Raw genomic sequence first — 17506 nt, forward strand, 5'->3', positions numbered from 1 at the left:
TGTTACTCCTTTGATTCCTTTGATTCCTTTGATTATTTTTAATTCTTTAGACTTGAGAGAGAGATATTCGAAATTTCACATTCTATTTAGTAATCGCAATACTCTTGTCCTTTTTCTTTACAGTGGATCAAAAAGAGTCAGCCTGCATGTATGCTTTCCCCCATGATATCACCCCCACGATCATCTGAACACACCCCAGTCGATCTCAGTGGAGAAGATTTGCCTTCCAGGTTTATCGTTGTGAGGTCATGTACTATGGTTCTTGTTCTTGTTTTTCTTTGTTTGTTTACTTGAAACTCGAATTTATTAATTAGCTGCTTTGAACAATTACAATATTATAGAAATCAAAGAATCAATCCCTTTGAATAGAAATATAAAACCCCCGAAATAGAAATCCAAGCCCCTGGAGACCCCGGGTTCTTCACATGCAACAGCATGTGCCAAAAGTCCCCCATGTGTCATCAAAGGGTAGAAATAACCCAACCTGATTGGATCATCTCTCAAAGAGCCACACCCTCAGCACAAGTCTTGCCCTCTCATTCTCACGCCAAAAGTGGTCCGCGCCATCAATCATCCGAAACTGGAACTGACTGCCTGGCATGTGCGCGATCTCGTCTGACCATCTCTCCAGCTTTGTAGCGGAGACAAAGCTGTCCTGATCCCCGGCAAGCGCTAGGCTTCGGTGCATGCTCAGCTGGTCTGCTGGATTAGGACATGGGAGGGTCTTGCTTTGGGATTGCCCTTGCACTTTGAGTGATAAGCTCGTGAAGATTGTGAGAAGGTTGCTGACTGGAGGTAGGAGTGGGGATACTAAGAGGTAGGAGATGGTTGTCAATGTACGTAGGTCTGGTTCTCCGGTCGGGCTCAGTTGGAGGTGCCCTAGGGATGAAGTTGATAGTTGTTTTGCTATGTTTCTTATCTCGGATATTGGGCTTGGATTTTCCGATCGTGTTGTGCTCTGGAAAAGGTCGAGCATGACCTCCAGGGTTGGAAGGTGTGATGCGATCAAGGATCCATACGAATATCCGCCTAGGATGAGACGGATGCTTGCATCTTCAGCTGTTCGCGTAAATCCTGGACTTTGATCTTCTAAGCTGCCGTCTTGGTTGCCTTGAGGCTCTGAGGCTAGTTGGTTTGTCGAGGCCAGTGCGAGCTTCACGTAATGCAAATACTGCAACATAAACCCATAGAACGACACATAGTCTCCCAGTTCAGGCTTTGATGTCCAGCTTGTTCGTCCTTCAGAGTCGCCCGCTCCACTATTGTCATGTTAGTTGCTTGGTGATGGAACTGTGCTATGGGTAATCATACCGAAAGTTGAAAGTGCCAACGACATAATTAGCGCGGAAAAACTCGCTGCTGATGAAATTTACAACTGGGTCATCGTAACAGCCTCCCAAAGGTGCATATGGATGGGCGACAATAGCTCCACGGATTGGCCAAGTTGTTACTGATTGTATATTTTGGAGCGCCGGTGGTAGGAAAATGCGGCATTCTAGCTTGCGGCCATCATAAACCGAGGGAATAAAGAAGGACAAATTCGGCGGTGGAAGTTTCATGATGAGCTGGTTTTTTTTGTTTATTTCCCATTCCACTCGAAAATCAAACAGCTTCCTTGATTGTTCATGGGATGAGGTACGGTACGAGGTGTGGTGGTTGGGGTGGGTGTTGATGACCCACCCGACGAAATTTGGGGCAAGAGGCAACCCGTGGACTTATACATTGCCTGGCAAAAAAGAATTGGTTTACTAACAGCTGGTATAGCAATAATTTTTGGATCTACAGGGAGAAACACATATCGGGAACAAGTCGAGTTGCATTACTCGTGAAATGCGTGGTTTGGTATATGTTCAAGTTTATTATTGATATTCAACTATTCTATCAAGATGCATTAAGAAAGCCATGACGGATCTGGCTCATCGTCTTCTTCAGATCTAGATGCAGCATCTGAGTGATGGGGATCCGCATCCTGGAGAAGCTCGGCTGGAGGTTCCGGGTCATCGTTTTCTAGTGGATCTTGATGGGGATGATGGCCTTGCCCTGGCTCCTGATTTTCAACGTCACCAGGAGCCGAGTTCAGAGGTGTATCATTTTCATGCACTGACAGACCAAAAGCGGGTAGAAGCATACCCCTTGCCTCTCGCAGGGCCTCTAGCTCGGCCGCGATGCAGCAAACCAATAGCTTCCAGTCCTTATCATCTGCAACCTCCAAATGAGATTCAATCCGGTGAATGGTTTTGTCCAAGTCATCCAGGATGCTTTTCACCAGTCCAACTTTATAATCTGCTGGCATGGAGCCTTCGGTCTCGCTCGCCGTGGTCATCTCAACATAGTGTTGCATGTTGGCTCGTAAGCGTTTCTCAAAGCCGGTAACATCATATACCGCTTGCTTCCACACTCCGCCGCCTTCTTCCAGTGCTTGTATCTCCCCATCGACTTCGTGTTGCCTTCTGCGCAAACTCACTTGTTCGGTGTTCCAATGCTCCTGCGCCATACCGAGCGTGCGCCGTGTGGGGTTCAAGGAGTGGAACGTGGATTTACCCGAGCGTCGCGACAAGGGTTGGATTGGAGGATCATGGAGGAATTTCCGGATGTCGGAGTCGAGCATGGACAAGGATTCAGTATAGGATGATAACTTGGCGTCAACTGAGTTATTAATGTGTGATATCTCAGTAACGAGGTGTTGATGTTTAGCTTTCATTTCATAAAGCCTGGTTTCCAATTCATGAATATCAGTCTCGAGGTTCCGAGCCTCTTCTTCCAGTTGCTTTGAATGCCGACTCTCGTCATCGTTATGTATAGTAGTGATGGCCTCTTCAAGACCATTTCTTCTCGAGAGGAAATTCTCAATAGCTTCAAGCCCATTGGATCTCTCGTCAGATTGCAATGTGATGATGTCTCGCTCCTCCTCCCGCAGCTTCAGTAAATCATATATAGATTGGAAGATGCCTTCCCGGGCAGATCGAAGCCCGAGTTTCCTGGATGCTGGCTGCCGCGGAGGTACCATAGAAGAAGAGAGCGATCGACTAGAATTGGAAGCTAGGGAGGAAGTTGAGACATCGCTAGAAACTTGATCTGTCCGAGAACCAGCAAGACCAGAGAGGAGGCCGTCACTTTGAGCATCAATCAGTACTTGTAGATTGCGCTGTATGTATTTTGTTTGACGTTCGATGTGTAGGAAAGGATCTTGATTATAAGTGGAAGCTCCCGCTGGTATTGATGGTAGCCTTTTCTCACGAAAGGATTGCTGAAGAAATGTGGACATAGCGGACAAAGGAGCGTGGAAGGGCTGAGGTTCACTGAGGTTATGAATGAGTGATGATAAACCCTGGGAGTGTAGATAGTTTAGTAGTTTTGGGCCGGGTTCTGAACAGCCTTCAAATTCATCACCAGACCAGTAAGAAATACTTGATTCCACCTGATGAGCTGTTTACTGCAGACGGACTTAGCCTCGCAGCTGATACGGCGCCATCCACGTGACCAGTACAGTCAGCAACCAGCTCGGCGTTGACGTTGCTCTCGCGCCTGCACAGCTTCTGACAACTGCTTCCAGCTTCCATTTGTACGTGCACTTCATCCATTTCGTCTCTCTCATTTAATCAAATTCTGTATTTCTTGTCATATTCACATTTCTTGGGGTACTTGATTTCCCCTTCACACCTTGTTTTGGGCCGGGGCTGACTCGTTGTTCCTAAGCTCCCTCCCCATTGACGTTGCTTCATCACAACAGCAACAACACACCTTTTATTTCTCCAATACACCCAGTGATCCGTGACGCGAGCTGCTTATCACAATAAAGATGGTCGGACTTGTATCGGCCGCCGGTCTTGTCGGCTTCCTTTCCGAGCCGGACCCAGAGCTTAAGGTCTTTGCTTTGAAGACATTAGATTCTCAGATTGATCATCTCTGGACAGAAGTTGTAAACTCTCTTCCTGAAATGTGAGTGGTTTTTTTGATGGAATGGGCCAATTCGGCGAATCGCCTTTATTGCGCCATTCTTGTCGAGTCCGACCGGCTCTTGGACCCCTGCTAACTATCATCCAGCGAGGCTCTCTACGAAGATGAGTCATTTTCGGAGCGCGGGCTAGCAGCGCTAGTGGCATCTAAGGTATACTATCATCTGCAGGAATATAACGAGAGCATGGTTCTTGCTCTGGGCACGGGAAAGTTGTTCAAGTTGGAGAACGGCGGCGAATACGAGGAGACCATTATCGGTATGTTGAGAAATCTGCGCATAATTGGCCTTCTTGCTTCAAGCTAATCATTCATTCTCTTTAGCGAAATGCGTTGATACCTTTATCTCCCTATCTGCTGCCCAACGACCTTCCGCCGGTGACCAATCTGCCAATCTGAACACCGCATTCCCAGCATCGGGCGAAGGTGCCACAAGCACATCTGCCAGTCTCACCTCACCTATCACACCATTCTCCAAATCCGCATTGCCCTCGAAATCATTGCTCTCTCGTGCAGAGGTTCCTGGCGTCGATGCCGCACACCCCGGTGGCGACGACACTAGCGTTGTGCACGAGGAGACATCCCTTGTGCTGAAGCGCGGTGTCCAGGGCCAATTGCAGAATGTTATCGAGCGACTGTTTGAAGAATGTTTCCGACAGAAGCGATACCGTCAAGTGATTGGAATTGCCATCGAGGCAAAGAGCTTGGATGTCCTCCGCATGGCCATCCTTCGCGCTAGCAACGACGAGAAGCAGCAGGATGGCGATTCTCGCCGCAGTGAAGAGCTCATGGAATATGTCCTGGATATATGCATGGGCATCGTCCAAGAACGGGCATTCCGTAGCGAGGTATGTCTCACCCACTGAGTCTTGAGCATTTTAACCCAGCCAGCTGACAACTTTCGTTTTATAGATTCTCAAACTTATCCTGGAGCTCTTGAATGAGATTCCCGCACCCGACTTCTTCTCTATCGCCAAATGCGTTGTCTACCTTAACGAGCACTCGATGGCCTCGAATATCCTTCGTCAGCTGGTAGAGAAAGGTGATGCGCGCTCTCTCGCCGTTGCCTACCAGATTTCCTTCGACCTTTACGACAACAGCACCCAGGAATTCCTCAAAAAGGTTCGCCAAGAGATTGCCGAACTTGTTCCCGAGGACGAGACTGAGAAGGAGAACAACGAGGACGAGATCGAGCCCACCGAGTCCGATTCGCTAATTCAGAACCAGGGAAGCTCTTCGCGGCCTTCTGATAAGCAGTCTGACCTTTCGGAGGACGCGCTTACTGCGTTCAAGAACATTCTTCAGATTCTCGATGGTATTAAGACCATTCAGTTGAACCTGGAATTCTTATACCGCAACAATAAGGCCGATATCGCGATTCTGAACAAGATTCGTGACAGCCTAGAGGCTCGCAATTCCATCTTCCACACCGCTGTTACCCTTTCAAACGCCTTCATGCATGCCGGAACCACCCATGACAAGTTCTTCCGTGATAACCTGGAGTGGCTCGGCAAGGCTGTAAACTGGTCAAAGTTCACAGCCACTGCTGCATTAGGTTGTATTCACCGCGGTAATTTGAGTCAGGGCCAGAAGCTTCTTCAGCCTTACTTGCCCCGTGAGCACATTGCCGGAGTAGGTGGTTCAGGATCTGTCTACAGTCAGGGTGGCTCCCTCTATGCCTTTGGTCTCATCTACGCCAACCACGGAGGCATGGCCGTTGATATTATCCGCGATCACTTTAAGAAGGCTACTGAAGAAGTTGTTCAGCACGGAGGTGCTCTCGGTCTCGGTGTTGCTGGTATGGCCACCGGCGATGAAGGCATCTACGATGACCTGCGCAGTGTTCTTTACACTGACTCCGCCCTCAACGGTGAGGCTGTCGGTCTTGCTATGGGTCTCATCATGCTTGGCACCGGTAACATGCGGGCTCTGGAGGACATGATCCAGTATGCACACGAGACACAGCACGAGAAGATTGTTCGTGGTCTTGCCATGGGTATGGCGTTGATCATGTATGGACGACAGGAAGCTGCCGACGAGCTGATCAACGGGCTCCTTGGCGACCCTGACCCAACTCTCCGATACGGTGGTATCATGACCATTGCCCTGGCCTACTGTGGAAGTGGCAGCAACAAGGCAGTCCGCAAGCTTCTGCACGTTGCTGTTAGCGATGTCAACGACGATGTGCGCCGAGTTGCCGTTCTCAGTTTGGGTTTCATCTTGTTCCGCAAGCACCAGAGTGTTCCTCGCATGGTTGAGCTGCTCTCCGAGTCATATAACCCCCACGTCCGATACGGTGCTGCCATGGCCCTTGGTATCTCCTGCGCTGGAACCGGCTTGGACGAAGCCATCGACCTCCTGGAGCCTATGCTCAAGGACTCGACCGACTTTGTTCGCCAGGGTGCTCTGATCTCCCTTGCCATGGTTCTCGTTCAGCAGAATGAGGCCATGAACCCCCGAGTCACCAGCCTCCGTAAGGCCATGATGAAGATGCTCGGTGACCGCCACGAGGATGCCATGGCCAAATTCGGTTGTGCTATCGCTCTCGGAATCATTGATGCGGGTGGCCGTAACTGCACCATCAGTCTGCAGACCCAAACAGGCAACCTCAACATGCCCGGTATCGTCGGTGCCGCTGTCTTCGTGCAGTACTGGTACTGGTTCCCTCTCACACACTTCTTGTCGCTCAGTTTCACCCCCACATCCGTGATTGGTGTTGATCAGAAGCTCGAGGTCCCTCACTTCAAGTTCCACAGTAACACCCGTCCCAGTCTCTTCGACTACCCACCTGAGCAACAGGTGAAGACTGAGGAGGCTCCGGAGAAGGTCAAGACCGCCGTCCTTTCTACTACTGCACAGGCCAAGCGTCGTGCCCAGCGTAGGGAAAAGCAAGCCCGTCGCGAGAGCATGGATCTTGACCAGGCACCCACAACGCCCAAGGCAACCGATGCTGATGCCATGGATATGGACGATGTCCCCAAGGAGGAGGGCGACGAAGTCAAGGAGACGGAGAAGAGTGCTGCTGAGATACAGAAGAAGAAGGCGGAGCGTGAGAAGGTCGGATATGAGCTCGACAATCTGTCAAGGGTACTCCCAGCTCAACTCAAGTATCTCACATTCCCCGATCCCCGCTACGAGCCTGTCAAGAGGGTATGTTCACTCCCACTCCCTACCAAGAATACCACACTAACTCAAATCCAGCCCACTGGCGGCGTCGTTGTCGTTCTCGACAAGCAGCCCGAAGAGGATCGCGAGGTCTTCGAACTCAAGGCCAGCAAGGAAGTGCGCCAACCGCCTCCCCCCACCGAAACCCTCCAGGATCGCCTACAGGCTGCCATTGGCACTGCCGCCCTCCAGACCCCCCAACGGGCCGGTGCTCGGGCTGCTCTGTCCGCTGCCACGAGCGCACCTGCTGCCCCCGCAGCAGTGGATGAGGACTATCCAGCTGTTGATGCTCCTGTCCCTGAAGATTTCACATATGAGTCGGAGGATGAGGAGTAGAGTTGAGCGGCATGGATTCTTGCTGGATGTATTACTAGACTAATCAGGCTGTCTACGTCGACCTGATCTATTGGAGGCTGATATGGCTTTCTCTGACTGATTGATATGAGAGTTTCTTTGACATAAGACTTATATTCTTGATGTAGGCTGCATCTGTACTTGGTCACGATGACCACCTTGGTTGTATAGTATTAAAGCGGTAAGGCCTATGCCACGGGGACTTGCATGTGCAAGTTAATTTTACGCTGGATTATATTCTAGTAAATGAGTACATTTTAGATTAAATTCAACATCTGCGTGTGACTATACCAGTTACAATCATCCCAATTGTGTACCATCACATGGGCCCCCGGGGCAATGTCCAAATCTGACTAAGCAATCCGTATGCCTCGGCATTTGACAATGACGCACTTTGGGCCAATAACATGCCCAGCAACGGCGATGACCGAAATCACCAGCCGATGCTAATTCCCAAGGTCGATCTCTACACAGTTACGTGAGAGAGCATGTGAACTAATCTATACTCCGAGGCCCCTATACAGCTTCACCCAGAATAGAATTTACCCCGACCGGAAATTGATTTGCCCCATATATCACATTCAGCTTCCCCGGACTTGCTCTTTTTTCTTTCTCCCACCTAATACCCCTTGTCTCGCTTGACCTTGACATATATTCCCTCTTCCCTTTTCCATACGTCTGCCTACATCATGGCAAAGATCTTCAGTAAAGACGACGTTGCATCGCATGCTAAGGGCGACAGCCCTTGGATCATCATCGATGAGGATGTCTACGATGTATCGAAGTTCCAAGACGAGCACCCTGGTATGTTTTCAAAAAGGAAAAGAGTCACGCACTTATATGTGAATCACATGCTAACATAAAAACGTTCAGGTGGAAAGAAGAGTATGTTTTATCCGCGAATACCCGCCACAAACAATGTATTGACGCAGAACAGTCCTCCAACGAGTCGCCGGAAAAGACGCCTCAAAGCAGTTTTGGAAATACCACAACGAGGGAATTTTGAAGAAGTACAAGGCTCAGCTACAGGTCGGATCATTGGACACGAAGAAGGTTGAGGCATCAGCACCAACACCAGAACCCACACCGGCACCCGCGAAGGCCGAATCAACACCCGCAGCCCCCTCGGAATTCACACCGGCTGCCACCGCCTCGCCACAAGATCCCTACGGAGAATTGATTCCGTTCGCCGATCCCTCCTGGTACCAGGGCGTAAGTTTCAGCCTGCGAAGAAAGCCGCACAGAGCTAATACATTCTAGTACGCCTCCCCCTACTTTAATGAATCGCATGCCGCGCTCCGCGAGGAAGTCCGCACATGGGTCGAAGCCGAACTTGAGCCCTACGTGACAGAATGGGACGAGGCGCGCGAAGTCCCCGCCCACATCTACAAGCAGATGGGAGAGCGCGGATACTTGGCCGGTCTACTGGGCGTGCACTACCCAGTAAGCCACACCGATAACCGAGTGAAGGCCGTCCCACCCGAGCGATGGGATCTCTTCCACGAGATGCTATTGATGGATGAGATCTCTCGCGCCGGAAGCGGTGGACTGGTTTGGAACCTGGTTGGCGGGTACGGTATTGGATGCCCGCCGCTTGTGAAATTCGGCAAGAAGCCTCTTGTCGACCGAATCCTGCCCGGCATCCTGGCTGGCGATAAGAGGATCTGCCTTGCTATCACGGAGCCGGATGCCGGCAGTGATGTTGCGAATCTAGGATGCGAGGCTAAGCTCACCGAAGACGGAAAGCATTACATCGTCAATGGAGAGAAGAAGTGGATCACCAATGGAATCTACGCAGACTACTTCACGACCGCCGTGCGCACAGGCGAGGATGGCATGAACGGGCTCAGCGTGTTGCTCATCGAGCGCGAAGCCGGCGGCGTCAGCACCCGCAAAATGGACTGCCAGGGCGTGTGGTCGTCCGGCACGACGTACGTCACCTTCGAAGACGTGAAGGTTCCTGTCGAAAACTTGATCGGCAAACACAACCAGGGCTTCAAGGTAATCATGACGAACTTCAACCACGAGCGCATCGGCATCGTCATCCAGTGTGCGCGATTCTCGCGCGTTTGCTACGAAGAATCTATGAAATATGCACACAAGCGCAAAACATTCGGCAAGCGGCTCGTTGACCACCCGGTCATCCGGATGAAGCTTGCGAATATGGCGCGGCAAATCGAGGCGACATACAACTGGCTCGAGAATATGATTTTCCAGTGCCAGTGTATGGAGGAGACAGAGGCTATGCTTAAGCTTGGCGGAGCCATTGCTGGACTGAAGGCTCAGTCCACACAGTGCTTTGAGTATTGTGCCAGAGAGGCGAGTCAGATCTTTGGTGGATTGAGTTATAGTCGTGGTGGACAGGGTGCTAAGATTGAGAGACTTTATCGTGATGTGCGCGCTTATGCTATTCCCGGTGGCAGTGAGGAGATTATGCTGGATCTGAGTATTCGGCAGAGCTTGAGGGTTCATGGCATGTTTGGTATGAAGCTTTAGAACATCGCGCGATTAGACCTTGGCTTTCATTTTGATATCCTCTGGTTGTTTCTTTCATTCTTCTTTTTGGAATGTTTGTACGATAACATTGGCTTCTTTGTATATCCTCACTTTATACTTTGGTGTATCCATCATGTTCACTTGATTCAAATCCATCGATCAACCTACATATGTAGAAACATTGTGCTGAGCTTTCTGTTACTCATCAGAGAGTTCCAAGCCAAATCCTGGTACATTCGTTGTCATGTCTTTGTCTACTCGGAGCGATGCCAAAGTTCTCTCATCTCAGCCATCTTTGTTCTAATTTTTCCATCGCAAGGGACAAAGCTCCAGAACCACTGTCCTTCTTTGTTCATGATTCTTTAGACTAAATCTATTTCTAGACCGGCGCACCGTCTACTTGAGACAAGAAATTATTTTACATATTACCCGCCTACCTATCTAGGCACTCGCAGACAACTTGCCGATTTACTCATCACAATTTCCTCAGGCTTCACTGCCACACTGTCCATAATGTCGTCACATTGGCTACTCGAAACAAACGACTTCAATGGCCCTGTAAGCAACATCGACGCAATGATGCATACCGTGGTCAGTAGTGGATATTCCGCTGCGGCGCTCATGCTTGCTAATATGGTCATCGAACGAATGCGAATGCGTGTGAACGATGACACAGACAAGTTCACTGGTTCTCAAACCCCCTCGTCAGATTTATTGGAAAAGGTAGAAGACATGGACCCCAAGGCCCTCGAATCAATGGCCTGGTCAATGGACCTCACCAAGATGCCAAAGGACTTGTTGCTTTTGGTTCTTCCTCTCCTTCTTCACGTTGACACGCAATGCCCAACTCCTGACGATATCCACGCCCTGCATGAGTTTTGCGAGGCTTCGAAAGCGGATAAGATAATCGTGAATATGTGGATTATGAAGGAGCCAGCTAAGAGCACACTCGAACAGGCTTTCAAGCCTTGGGTGAATTATTCCAACTTCAAGGACGCATACAAGGCCAGAGATAATATTTCAACATATAACGCCAGTCGAGATAGCTTGCCTCATAGCCATCGAGAAACATATGCATATCAATTTGTGCAAGCCTGTCAATGTACAACTTGTCTGGAACTTATTGTAGACCTTGGTCTCGTTGATTTCCAACACTATGGCCGGAATGGAAAAAGCTTGCTCCATGCTGTTATTGAGAGCGGACATCATGAAAGTATAGTTTTTGCTATCGAGAATTTGCTCAGCTTGGGTGCTGATCCTAGAAATTCACCAACGTCAATCAATGGAATGTCCATCCCTCAACATGTGGCTCTACTGCACGACAACAACATATTCAAGGAGATGGCTGAGAAACTAGAAGCAGCGGAATACCCCATATGCGCGTGGAACGACGACGGTCTAAAGTTGGAACTGTGCAGCTTCATCACAGCCGAGCTAGCAGGATGGCTCTTGTCAAAAAGATTCAACATCGCAAAGTTGCCCAGAAACACACTCCCAAATTACCTACCACTTCCAAACCAAATGATTCCACCCGAAGAAGCATGCTTCACCAATGACTGGAACCGCGATGCAGAATATAGCGATCCAATCATCCGTTCTCGGACCTTCGACTCGGACGCACACGAGTTCGACCCCTTCTTCCACATCTACGATTTCGTTGGCGTCACCCCCTCAGAGCTCCATCCGACGTCCCGTACAATCTGGCACCGAGCAATCGAAAACCCCCAAGGACCCATAATCCTAGACTGGCTACTGGACCATTCCCACGTCCAACCAGGATACAAATCCGATTTTGATCGTGACACGGGCGAAACCGCCCTAGTCGTCGCAGCAAAAGGAAACGAGCCAGCAGGCATCGACTGGCTATGTCAGAACTGCGATCCCATGGCCCCCAGATTCAGAGACCAAGTCGACGAAAGCCAGAACACGCCGGCGTACGCATTGCAGACGGCGGCGCACAGCGTGCAGCCAAATAGTGCGGCGATCCTCTACATGATATCGAGCTATGCGCCGCCAGAAGTGTGCCATGATTTGGCTATTATGAAGGATCTGTATTGGTTGGTTATTAAGGGGTATAGAGATGCTCATTTGAGATTGGTGCGGACTATGCAGCCTAGTGCAGAGAGGATGCAGCATATGAATCTTTTGAGAAATATCACGCGGGGGAAGATCAAGGTGCTGAATACGAGGCTTCAGTTGAAGTCTGATTGGGTAATTTGGTGGGAGTCTGGGGAGTTAAGGTGGTTGCTTGAGTATTGCGCTTTGGAGAAGTTGAATTTTATTGTTAGGGATATGAAGTCTGGGATTTCTATTGATTTGCAGAAGAAATATAAGACAGCTCAAGATTGGGAGGAGGAAGAGGACGAGCTAGATCAGACTAATTCTTGTTATTTGGCTCAAAAATGAGGGACATTGGAGGGGTGGTAAGTTGGATATGAGGTATTGGAAGAATGCTGGCCTTTTGTGAGATCGGTGGCACAAGTTTGATATTGTAGGTAGAAGCTAAGTATCAGCCACAGCATACGAATTGATTCCATGAGAACTATTGTATACTAGGTTAATGTGATGCAAATGACTGGATTCTGAAGGATTAATGGAGCGCAATTGAGCGTGCTGTCCACGGATAGCATTATTGACTGCTAATGCAATAGGAAGGGAACTAATGCCGGTACATGGCCTCTTAGCCTCATCGTTAGACTGGCCACTCATTCGAGGCTGTTCTTGTTCCACACTTGGAATAAAAGCCTGATAGAAACAAGATCTTTATTGAAGATGTGTTAGTTTCTGAGATCCTTATATATCAAATCAAAATGCTCAAGAGTTTATCATAAGTTAGTTTATGAGCACAACCGTAAGATTGATTGTTTGATGACCGAATTTCTGATGTTGATGTTGATGTTGAAGCTCCTAAGGCCCCAAGGCAATACCTAAGGCCACAAGGCAAAAGGTCTACTAGAGTATTCCACAGTGACCACTCATGCATTGATTATGCCTCACCTTGACGACCAGAGAGACCTCCACGCTCTTCAATTACTCAATCCCCTTTTCTCAGACATCCTTTGGTAGAAAGGTTTTCAATAATTTGCGCTTCACCAGTGGGGTTGTCCTTTTTTTCCTTTTGGCCAACTTCCGCCCTCATTCCGATCGTTGTTCTTTGTAGGCGGTCGCGGAACTCGGTGATTGCCCGCAGAGCTCGACTCTCGCTGTACTCCCTGTCAACCTTGCACTCACTATTTCCCGTCGATCAGTTCCGGTTGACTCGGCGCTATTAGTGACTGCTTGTCCCTCAAAATCTACCGGGACAGTCTGCCTTCTGGCATCTGCGTCTGCTATATCGACCCGCAAGCTATCGTGTGGTTTCCTTGAACAAGGTACGAATCGCTGCTTTAGCTGTTGTTTTCCATCCTTTCCGACGCTGATTCCATTTTTGTCACTCAGAAATCTATATCTCCAAATAAGAATTCTGCAAGAGCGCCTCCACCAGACTCTGCGCCTTACCTCCGAGACCACTTCCCAAAATGTCAAACTTTCTGAACCAGGACTTTGGGTCCGACGACGAGGAGGATGATTTCAACCCTGGGGTTCCAGATGAATCCGATGCCGAAGAACCCAGCTCTAAGGTCGGTCTACTGTCACAACTCGAGCGCCAGTGCGCATGACACTAACATCTGAGTCGGAAACAGCCAGCGAATAGGGAAACATCCGTTGGCGATGATGCTAACAATACGAGATATGGAGGCGATGGGCAACCCGACGATGAGGCGGAGAACGAAGTAGACAATGAGGAAGAGGAGGAGGAAGAAGAAGAGGAAGACGACGACGACGAAGAAGAAGAGGCAGTGGTTTGTTACCCCTGCATATGAGGCCACACAGAAGGACTTAGTTGACTCGTTGTTATTACAGGGTCCTCAAAAGAAACGACGAAAGGCAAACCCTTTCATTGATGTTGAGGCTGGTGTCGACGAAGATGAGGACGAAGGCGACGATGAGGAGGACGAGCTTGCCGAGTATGGCATGGAGACACACCCCGACGATCTTGATGCGTTGCCTCAAGGCACCGAGACAGATGACCGCCGCCACCGACAACTGGATCGCCAGCGCGAGATCGACGCCAGCATGGACGCCGAGAAGCAAGCTCAGATGCTCAAGGAACGATATGGACGAAACCGTGCCGCCGCCTCTGATTCTCTTGTGATTCCGAAACGACTTCTGCTTCCCAGTGTGGAGGACCCCAGCATTTGGGGTGGCCGCTGTAAGCCCGGAAAGGAGAAGGAGGTCGTTTATTCAATCCAGAAACGAATTGAAGAACGTCCAGCAGGGTCTCGCAACCCCATTCGAATCATTTCAGCTTTCGAACGCGGAAACATCATGCAGGGATGGTTCTACTGTGAAGCCCGCAGGCAGGCGGATGTTGTTGAGGGCCTGGACGCCATCAACTTCTATTACCCCTCCCAGAAGCTCACTTTGGTTCCAGTGAAGGAGATGCCCGATCTTCTTCGCGTTCAAAAATCGGAAGAACTTTTGCCTGGTGGCTGGATTCGCATCAAGCGTGGTAAATACCAAGGCGACCTGGCCCAGATTGAGGAGGTCGAAACCAATGGATTGAACGTTACCGTTCGATTGGTTCCTCGATTGGACTACGGAATGAATGAAGATACCTTTGGTGCTCCTACTGACGTCAAGCGCAAGCGTGGTGCCGCAAACACCGTTCGCCCGCCCCAGCGCCTGTTCAGTGAGACGGAGGCAAAGAAGAAGCACGCGAAGTATCTCTCCTCTACATCTGGTCTCGGCGGCAAGTCCTGGAACTATCTTAATGACAACTACGTGGATGGTTTCCTCATTAAAGATATGCGCGTTCAGCACTTGAGTGCCAAGAATGTCAATCCCCGACTCGAGGAAGTCACGATGTTCGCGCGTGGAGGAGAAGACGGAACCGCTAATTTGGATCTGGCTTCATTGGCCGAGACTTTGAAGAACTCCACAGCCGAGGAGTCATACCAACCTGGTGATCCCGTGGAGGTCTACCGGGGTGAACAGCAGGGTCTCATTGGTCGCACAGTGTCGACTCGGGGTGACATTGTTTCATTGCAAGTCACCGAGGGTGATTTGGCGGGTCAGACGATCGACGCGCCTGTCCGAACTCTCCGCAAACGCTTCCGTGAAGGTGACCACGTCAAGGTGATTGGCGGTAGCCGGTACCAGAACGAACTGGGTATGGTCGTTCAAGTCAAGGACGACACTGTGACTTTGCTCAGCGATATGAGCATGCAGGAGATCACAATCTTCAGTAAAGATCTTCGACTCTCAGCCGAAATGGCTGCCGATGGACAACTTGGTATTTACGACGTGCATGACTTGGTTCAGCTTGACGCTGCAACTGTTGCTTGTGTCATCAAGGTCGACCGGGAATCCCTCCGTGTCATTGACCAGAATGGATCCATCCGCAACATACTTCCAACACAAATCGCCAACAAGATTGTTCCTCGCCGTGACGCTGTCGCTACTGATCGCAATGGCGCAGAGATTCGGGCTGCCGATACCGTTCGGGAAGTCTACGGAGAGCAGCGCAGTGGAGTTATCCGTCACATCCACCGTTCATTCCTCTTCTTGCACAACAAGGCGCAAGCTGAGAATGCGGGTATCTCGGTGGTCCGAACAACAAATGTTGTTACCGTGTCAGCACGAGGTGGTCGTTCCACTGGTCCTGACCTGACCAAGATGAACCCCGCCCTGGCGCAGCAGATACCTGGCGGCGGTGCCAACATGCCACCACCTCGCCGTGGCCGTGACCAGCTGATTGGAAAGACTGTGACTATCCGCAAGGGTCGTTTCAAGGGGTTAGTCGGTATTGTTCGCGATGCAGACGACAACTCCGCTCAAGTCGAGCTCTACACATCTAACAAGCCCGTTCACATTCCGCGAGACGTTTTGACACCTAAAGAGTATGTCACCATCCACGTTGTAAGCATTCCATATTTAACTAACTTTCAACAGTCCGGTTTCCAAACAGCCCCTATCCATGGGCCGTGGAAGAGGTGGAGGCGCAGGTGGTCGCACTCCATTCGGTTCTTCTGGTGGTCCACCAAGAGATAGCTGGTCTGGTGGCCGAACCCCTATGGCCGCTGATTCATCTCGCACACCAGCCTGGGGCGGCGCCAACTCATCGAGAAGTAAGTGCAACTCTTGCAACAAAATGGCTGAAGATGCTAATAATCACCCAGCTCCTGCTTGGGGCGGCGTTAGCGGCTCCCGCACCCCAGCCTGGAAAAATGACGGCTCTCGCACCTCCAATCCCTACGCAGACGGCAGCCGTACCGCCTACGGAGGAATCGGCAACCGCACACCAGCCTGGAACTCCGGCTCCAAAACTCCATATGACTCCGGCTCCGGATTCGACGCATTCGCATCTGGCTCCCGCACTCCTGCCTGGGGAGGCGCCGCCCCAAACACAAATACAGGCAACCGCACCCCAGCCTGGGGTGGCCTCTCTAGCAACCGGGACCAGCGCGATTTCGACGATGCCCCAACCCCAGGTGGAAACTACTCTGCTCCTACACCTGGCGCATACGCAGCCCCCACTCCTGGTGCACCAACCCCCGGCGCATGGCCCGAGAGTGCACCTACCCCTGGTGGTGCTTTCAGCGCGCCGACCCCTGGTGGTCCCACCCCAGCGGCTTATGATGCGCCTACCCCTGCTATGGGCGTGGCTGCTACACCTGGTGCTGGTTATGGTGGTAATGATGGTGGTCCCCGTTATGATGATAGCCCGAGTCCGTGATTTCTTTTTCATCATTATCTCAAGCTCTAAAATTTTGTCCTTTCCAAGCACTTTCAGATATCAAACGGAATAGGGCTGGTTTCACATGTACTTTACTTTTCAATCTATTCTATTTTTGTGCACAGCATATGGCAGCAATTGATATTTTCTTCCAATCTTCCCTTCTTTTCTTCTTTTCAACCCGTTCAAGCCTTCTCGACTACAAATATTTCACTATCCTTAGCTTTTCTTTCTCATCTTGTTCATCACTCACTTTATCGTTACAACTATCAACAAAATGCGCATGGCCATCTACCTTGCCACCTGGAAGATCCTGAATCTCTCCTTCCATCCAGTCGAGCTAGTTCTTCTTCTTGCCGTCTCGGTTATCTCTCTTTACGCATGGTGCATATATCGCCACAAGTACACATGGTCCCTGATCAACCTTGTCTTTCAACTTATTTGTCTAGGCCACTAACATCAGACAACTTAGACACGAAACTTTTCCCGGTTGGCCAGCGAAATTAGGACAATGCGAACGTGACATCTTTACACTCCAAAAAGAGAGGTAGAGAAAGAGGTGGAAGATATATAAAAAGAGATGTAGAACGAAATAATGGTTTGGATAAGACCACGACAGTTGTGATAAACATACATAGGTACTCCACCGCCAGATATGTTCTGCAACCTGTATAGCCCGTATGCCCCGTAGGTGAGACGATCATTGATACCTTTGTATATCTTCTAGGGTCGTGCGTGGTCATCGTTTGAATGAGGAGT

General features: G+C 50.1%; 6 protein-coding genes across 6 annotated transcripts; 4 read left to right on the forward strand and 2 right to left on the reverse strand.

The window, feature by feature from the left end:
• Nucleotides 1-493: 493 nt before the first annotated feature.
• N7529_008240 (uncharacterized protein) lies at nt 494-1559 on the reverse strand (the record flags this gene model as incomplete). Its single annotated transcript, XM_057243767.1, has 2 exons — nt 494-1259; nt 1312-1559. 2 exons carry the CDS (start codon nt 1557-1559, stop codon nt 494-496), a joined length of 1014 nt encoding a protein of 337 aa, XP_057095305.1.
• A 332-nt stretch (nt 1560-1891) lies between these two features.
• On the reverse strand, nt 1892-3265 carry N7529_008241 (uncharacterized protein; the record flags this gene model as incomplete). Its single annotated transcript, XM_057243768.1, has 1 exon — nt 1892-3265. One exon carries the CDS (start codon nt 3263-3265, stop codon nt 1892-1894), a length of 1374 nt encoding a protein of 457 aa, XP_057095306.1.
• A 534-nt stretch (nt 3266-3799) lies between these two features.
• N7529_008242 (proteasome regulatory particle base subunit RPN2) lies at nt 3800-7455 on the forward strand (the record flags this gene model as incomplete). Its single annotated transcript, XM_057243769.1, has 5 exons — nt 3800-3939; nt 4045-4214; nt 4279-4802; nt 4867-7104; nt 7156-7455. The coding sequence occupies 5 exons, from the start codon at nt 3800-3802 to the stop codon at nt 7453-7455; spliced, it is 3372 nt and encodes a 1123-aa protein (XP_057095307.1).
• Nucleotides 7456-8162: 707 nt separating this feature from the next.
• N7529_008243 (putative acyl-CoA dehydrogenase) lies at nt 8163-9969 on the forward strand (the record flags this gene model as incomplete). The annotated part of the gene is made up of 4 exons (XM_057243770.1): nt 8163-8277; nt 8347-8358; nt 8411-8685; nt 8734-9969. 4 exons carry the CDS (start codon nt 8163-8165, stop codon nt 9967-9969), a joined length of 1638 nt encoding a protein of 545 aa, XP_057095308.1.
• Nucleotides 9970-10482: 513 nt separating this feature from the next.
• On the forward strand, nt 10483-12375 carry N7529_008244 (uncharacterized protein; the record flags this gene model as incomplete). Its single annotated transcript, XM_057243771.1, has 1 exon — nt 10483-12375. One exon carries the CDS (start codon nt 10483-10485, stop codon nt 12373-12375), a length of 1893 nt encoding a protein of 630 aa, XP_057095309.1.
• A 1112-nt stretch (nt 12376-13487) lies between these two features.
• On the forward strand, nt 13488-16747 carry spt5 (transcription elongation factor spt5; the record flags this gene model as incomplete). The annotated part of the gene is made up of 5 exons (XM_057243772.1): nt 13488-13589; nt 13653-13811; nt 13873-15911; nt 15964-16139; nt 16191-16747. The coding sequence occupies 5 exons, from the start codon at nt 13488-13490 to the stop codon at nt 16745-16747; spliced, it is 3033 nt and encodes a 1010-aa protein (XP_057095310.1).
• Nucleotides 16748-17506: the final 759 nt, after the last annotated feature.

Source organism: Penicillium soppii, assembly GCF_028829465.1.
Source record: "Penicillium soppii strain IBT 18220 chromosome Unknown utg000006l, whole genome shotgun sequence".
Classification (NCBI taxonomy): Eukaryota; Fungi; Ascomycota; class Eurotiomycetes; order Eurotiales; family Aspergillaceae; genus Penicillium; species Penicillium soppii.